This window comes from Geotrypetes seraphini, chromosome 4 (assembly GCF_902459505.1).
Source record: "Geotrypetes seraphini chromosome 4, aGeoSer1.1, whole genome shotgun sequence".
Taxonomy (NCBI): Eukaryota; Metazoa; Chordata; class Amphibia; order Gymnophiona; family Dermophiidae; genus Geotrypetes; species Geotrypetes seraphini.
Window position 1 is genome coordinate 74,170,467 of NC_047087.1, and position 6,000 is coordinate 74,176,466.

A 6,000-nucleotide genomic window follows, 5' to 3' on the forward strand; every position below is an offset into this window, starting at 1 on the left:
CCCAAAGTAATAATATGCAGTTGTTGAACAGAACTGATTGTTGTCTGTCTGTCCAAATAGGATTTGAATCATGGAAGTACTGTGCCATAGATATTTGTTTCTGCTAGTCTTGTAAGCATATTATGATCTACAGCATCAAATCTAGTAATATTAGTATTGAGGCAGATCCCCTGTCTCAGTTTCTGTGCAGATAATCAAGAAGGGACACAAGAACTGATTCTATTCCATAACTAGGTCTGAAGCCAGATTGACATGGGTCTAGGCAACTACTTTCAAGTAGCCAGTCATTGAGTTGAATGCAGACTCTCCTTTATATCAGTTTTGCCAGGAAAGGAATGTTGGAGACTGGTTGGTAGTTTTGGAACTTGTCCTCATCAAGGGAGCTCTTTTTTCAGTATAGGGTGTACCATGGCTCTTTTTAGTGTTGTGCCTGAGAAGCAGCAAATGCTTCATGCTACAAAACAGTGAAGATGAGAGATGAAGGGAACAAGTAGATGGCAGAATTATGCATCAGTTGGAGCAACTCAGTAGAAGACATAGCGATGCCTTCAAGGTGTTAGTGTAAACCAATGTGTAAGTATAATCCAAACCCATCATTTGTGGAGCAGTTATTGTTAGTGAAGGTTTGGGATGTTCATAATGGAAAATTCAGCTTGGTGGAGATGTTGGAGGTGTATGACATTTGTGGGGGGGGGAAGGAGTAATTTTATGAAGGATTTACCTTAAAAGAATGTACATAAAAGTATATACAGTGCCATGAATGGTCATACTTGTATCTGACCCACCTTTAGACATATTGAGGGCTTGGGTTTGGGGACAGAGTTGCAAGTTGCACATGTTATTTATAACATTTATGCCTGCTTCCAAGCTGGCATAAATGACTGAGGTTTCAATTTGGGCACATTTTCTGCCACTTTGCCCCTGATATCTTACAAAGACACATAGAGGCTCATTTTGAAAGCACATAGACACGCAAAGTACTATGGAAACCTGTGGTACTTTGTGTGTCTAAGTCAGGGGTGTCCAACCTTTTGGCTTCCCTGGGCTGCATTGGCTGAAAAAAATGTTTCTGGGGCTGCACAAATGCACAAACACTGCAGCAAGACAGAGGAGGGAGCCGGCAAGATTGTAAACATCCGAGGACTGCATCGCCCTTGACCAGGGCCTCACAAAATACTTCACCGGGCCCATGCGGCCCTCGGACCACAGGTTGGACATCCCTGGTAAGTGTTTTGAAGATGTTTATGTTTATTTAAGATTTGATATACCGCTCCTGCATTTTACTGACCAAAGCAGTTTATAATGTATCAAACTAAAATGAAATTAGGTACTTGAGAAAAACTACCCTATCTGTCCCAAAGGCTCACAATCTAGCTAAAGTACCTGATTAAAATATAAATATGTAATACATTTCTAAGATCAAAAATCAAAGAAATAGAAATAATGAAAGAAGATAAAAAAGAAAATAAAACAAATTTAAGAGAGAGAACAGTCTCTGAGTCTCTGCAGAACCAGGTCAACCGGCCGCCACCAAAGAAGCAGGACCATGAACCATGCAAATAAAGACCACCATGACACCAGTCACCGGACAAGCAAGGCCAGACGCTGCCGACAGTAGCCCCCTGAAATGAAGTTCAGTTTCCCTTCGATGTGTCCAACAACGCAGCTGCAGGAGTACAAGTCCACCGAGGAGAGAGGGCTGACATCAATCCACTACTGGTGACCACGTCAGGGTCGTGCAGCATCGCACCAATGGCTTCCCCCTTCTGCTTCTGGACAAGAGCCTGGAAAGGGAAAGCTGTGTTGAACCAGCTAGTAGAATCCCCAGGAAGAGCAGCAGTTGGAAGAGATGAACGAAAATACAGAACCTGGTGTGCTCCTTCTCAAGTTACTTGGCACCATGATCCCCTTAGGTACTTATGTCTTCATACATAGGTGACCTGTTATAACATTACGCTTTTGCTGTGTTCCACTGTCCCTCCCATCACCTAGAATTTATGTTTTTCCTCTTCAAAGTCTGCACTGGTTTCCTGTTGCCATGCAGATGAAAATTTAAGCTTCTAGTTTGTAGAGCCCTTTGGGAAAAATGGGATAGAAAACAAATTAAATAAATAAATAGTCCCAGTTCATCTGCAGACAAGGCTGAGCAGATATATTCCTTGCCACGCCTTGCATTCTTCACCACAAGGGTTATTGATTATATCTTCATTTAAAGTAATGAGTAAAAGCAGCACAAGGGCCATGCATTTTCAGTTGCAGTGGTAGTTTGTTGAACGGCTTATGGATAGTGTTTTGTCTTAAGACTGTCTACTTAGAGTTTCAGAGAGGTGTATGGATGCTTTTACTAGTATAATAATAATGCTGAGGTGGTATAGTGAGGTGTTATTAATGATGTTTGCATTATTAATTATTTTTAATTCTTTTATTTTGTTGATGTGGTATGTTGGATGTTCCTTTGTTGTATGTACAGAAATATTATGGATGGTTGCACTATAAGTGAATTTTTACTATAAGTGAATTTAATTAACTATTTATCCTGTGTCTTAGATGAAATGGGATATGACTGGATTGGGCAAGTGAAAGCAAGATGGAAAACAAGAAAGGGAAGTGAAAGATATCTGAAGATATATCTTTTCTTCTTTTTTTGTAGATGTACCAGTCACTGCTACTCCAGTCAGTGCTTACTATAATGGTTGTATGGATGTGACAGTCAACAATATACCTCTGGATCTGGATGATGCTGACTTGAAACAGAATGAAATTCATTCACATTCGTGTCCATTGGTTTTATAAGGGATATTGTACTAGCTTTTTCTCCATACTGATTCTGTAATGCCATTTGATGACTCTTGTGCTCTTATTAGAATTGCACCAGATAATACATATCCACATAACATCATCTACCACTTCTCTTTATTCAGAGCCTTTATAGGCAGTTCTTTAAGGCACGTCTAAAGTTAGATGCCATTTGTGCACTAAAGCTTAAAGAATAGTGGCACTTTATGTGCAGGATTGGCACAATTAATTGTATAGATTAGTTTTTGGCACTATTCTATACAATTAGAGCATAACTCACATAGCATGTAATCAAACGTGGGCCATACCTATGGGTGGAGCAGGAGCATGTTATGGGCATGTTACCATGCAATGCTTGCAACTTATAGAATAATGTTATTGCGCATGTTGCATGGCACACATAGGTGCAAAAACCTATTCCAGCCATTAATCTAGCATGCCGCACTTAAAGCCTCTTTGCACATGTATTCTGTAATAGATTAGGCATGCCTCACTGCCATTACTGAATTAACACTAACGGCCTCTTTTACAAAGCCGCGCTAACGGCTGTGCTGCGCTAACGTCCCCGAAGCCCATAGAGATTTAAAGGGCTTTTGGGCTGTTGTCGTGCGGCTTTGTAAAAGAGGCTGTAAGCGTAGTAAAAAAATGTCATTACAGAATTGCCACTAAGCTTAGTAAAAAAAATGCTGTTTAAACAATGTTTTTAACTGAGTTTCAGGGCACCTGTTGGCGCCAAAATCACACCTCTGTGGGCACTTTAGACCGCCGAATACTACTGTGGGCTGGTTAACACTGGAAGTGGGATTAGGTGGCTTAAAACGCCCATGGAGGCACGATTCACATCAAAGGTAGGCACTGGAAATGTAGATCTGGAAAACCCTGGCCTACATTTTTGCGCTTACCTTTGACGGAGGCGCGATTCTGTACCTGGTGCCATCACATGTTTGACATGAAACTGGAGAACACTTTTAAGGCGGCCGCTGACAGCGGCGCTGGTTACAGAATCAGGGCCTAAGTGTACCCCATTGTGATGTCCTAATTTAGAAGTGCCACTTTATAGAATTGTCCCCTTTGTTTTCAATAGAAATGTTCAACTGATACTTTGAAATGAGTTGCTAATGCTTTGTATGAAGTAGAACTTGGAAGTTTGTGCTGTAAATAATATTCAAAATGCCATTACCTTTTTGGTCATCATTTTACCTGTATCAAGACTTTACCTATAGTTTGCATTTAAACAGAATTTTTTGTGCATTCCTTCTATATAAAAAAATCACAAACAACCAATTTGTTACATCAGACTGTGAAATGTGAGGAATAAAATTACTGGCTGCAATAACATGTTGTGAGAAACAGAAACAATTTTCTGTGGAGATACTTTTTTCACCATTCATAAGCTCCATTTACATGAATTTTATTGTACATGATGGATGATAAAAGTCCCATTTTTAGAGTTATTCTTCCCTGAGCTGGTCCTTTATTATGAGTAGGTCAGAACTGCCTCTGGTTGTTATGCTTTCATTTTTTTGAGTGTCTTTGGAGCTATGTACCATAGTACTCCCTCGGTCCACCCCCGTCAGTCCAGCATTGGAGCAAAAACTGTAGAATACACAGAATTTACTTTCTGTGCAAAATCTGCAAAGGTATCAAGGATGCAACATCCATTTCTTTTTCTTTAATATAGGAAACTTTCCGACCTCCTCCCTGCACATTCCCTGAATTTAGCCTCTTTTTCTGGACCTCCTCGTGCTAAACTCCCAAGGCTCCTACCATAGGACAAACTATAGTATGTCAAATATTTTTCCTTACTCCAAAGCCTAATCTTTAAACTGGAGAGGAGGAGGAAAGTAGCTGAATGTGAAGCCGCATACTCCTGTTCCTGCATGTGAACCTGACTGAAGTATTGGAACTGTGGTTTTCTGCAGTGTTCCAGATGGTTCAGAAGCAGACCTTATGAAGAACAGTATCTTCAGTACACTCCCAGGAAATATTGCCTGATGTGGCTGTGTTTTGCCACAGTTGGTTGTATCAAGGGCTATGTAACCAGCTGATGAGAAATACACAATTTCTACCAGTGCTGAAAAAACTGCAACCAAAGACCTTGTCTTTCCCCTGCTACAGTGCTGTCCTGGGACAAGAACAAAGCATCTGGTACTGAAAGTGTTACTGCTCCTTCACTTGTTTTACATGTTTGCTTTTGTTTCCTGACTTGGAGTAAGCTGAAGGTCTGAAAATTTCCTAGGACAGCACTGAGGCAAAAGACAAGATATTTGGTTGCAGTGGAGATGATACGGTATATAAACTTAAGGTTTAGTTTAGTTTTTTTCAGTCCTGATGGAAGTTGTGTGCTTCTCACCAGCTGGCTACTTAGCCCCTGACATAGCCAAATTTGGCGAAATGCAGCCATGTTGGGCATTATTTCCTGGGAGTGTACTGAATAAAGATATTGTTCTTCATAAGGTCTGCTTTCTTTTCTTTCCACATTGGGTCTAGTAGACTGGCTGCCTTACTGATTTCTTACCCTGACGATTCAAATACTTCAGTCTGGTTAATGTGCAGTAGGCGGGCACAACCTGACATGCAGTTTGGCCTGTGATGGGGGTCCTGCAGGAGATGAGGGTGTACCACAGGGGCTAGATTTGTGGAGTGTACAGGAGGAAGGGGTATGCTGCAAGTGATGAGGGGCAGAGAAACATGATAGTTGTATGCCTAGAACAGTGGTTCCCAACCTTGTCCTGGAGGACCACCAGCCAGTTGGGTTTTCAGGATAACCCTAATGAATATGCATGAAAGAGATTTGCATATAATGGAGGTGGCAGGCATGCAAATATGCTCCATGCATATTCATTAGGGCTATCCTGTAAACCTGACTGGCTGGTGATCCTCCAGGACAGGGTTGTGAACCACTGGCCTAGAGAGTTAGGTTGGGTTGTGCCTGCTGCGGATAAGAAGAGGATGGATGAATGTCTGGTGAGGGGGATGAAGAACAGAATGGGTGTGGACCTTGGAGGGCCTTTGTCTGGGAAGGGGAAAGAGCAGAAGAGGTGCATGCCCTGGGAGTAAGGGAAGCCAAATTCAGAGTAGGTGTGGCGAGGAAGGAAGGGGGGACAGAGAGCTGGGGGAATGTCACAGCAGGATTCAGAAAAATACACTTTAGGGGTAGGTTTGACAGACAGCTATGGATGGTACAGTGAGCATATGAAAGTT

General features: G+C 41.6%; 1 protein-coding gene across 5 annotated transcripts in view; it reads left to right on the forward strand.

The window, feature by feature from the left end:
- Positions 1-4,250, forward strand: part of PROS1 (protein S) — a 99,262-nt gene extending 95,012 nt beyond the window's left edge. For all 5 annotated transcript variants that reach the window (XM_033940508.1, XM_033940506.1, XM_033940507.1 and 2 more), the window contains one exon: positions 2,651-4,250. In XM_033940508.1, coding sequence (XP_033796399.1) covers positions 2,651-2,793 — 143 coding nt within the window. In that variant the 3' untranslated portion in view covers positions 2,794-4,250. The remainder of the gene's footprint in view (positions 1-2,650) is intronic.
- Positions 4,251-6,000: the final 1,750 nt, after the last annotated feature.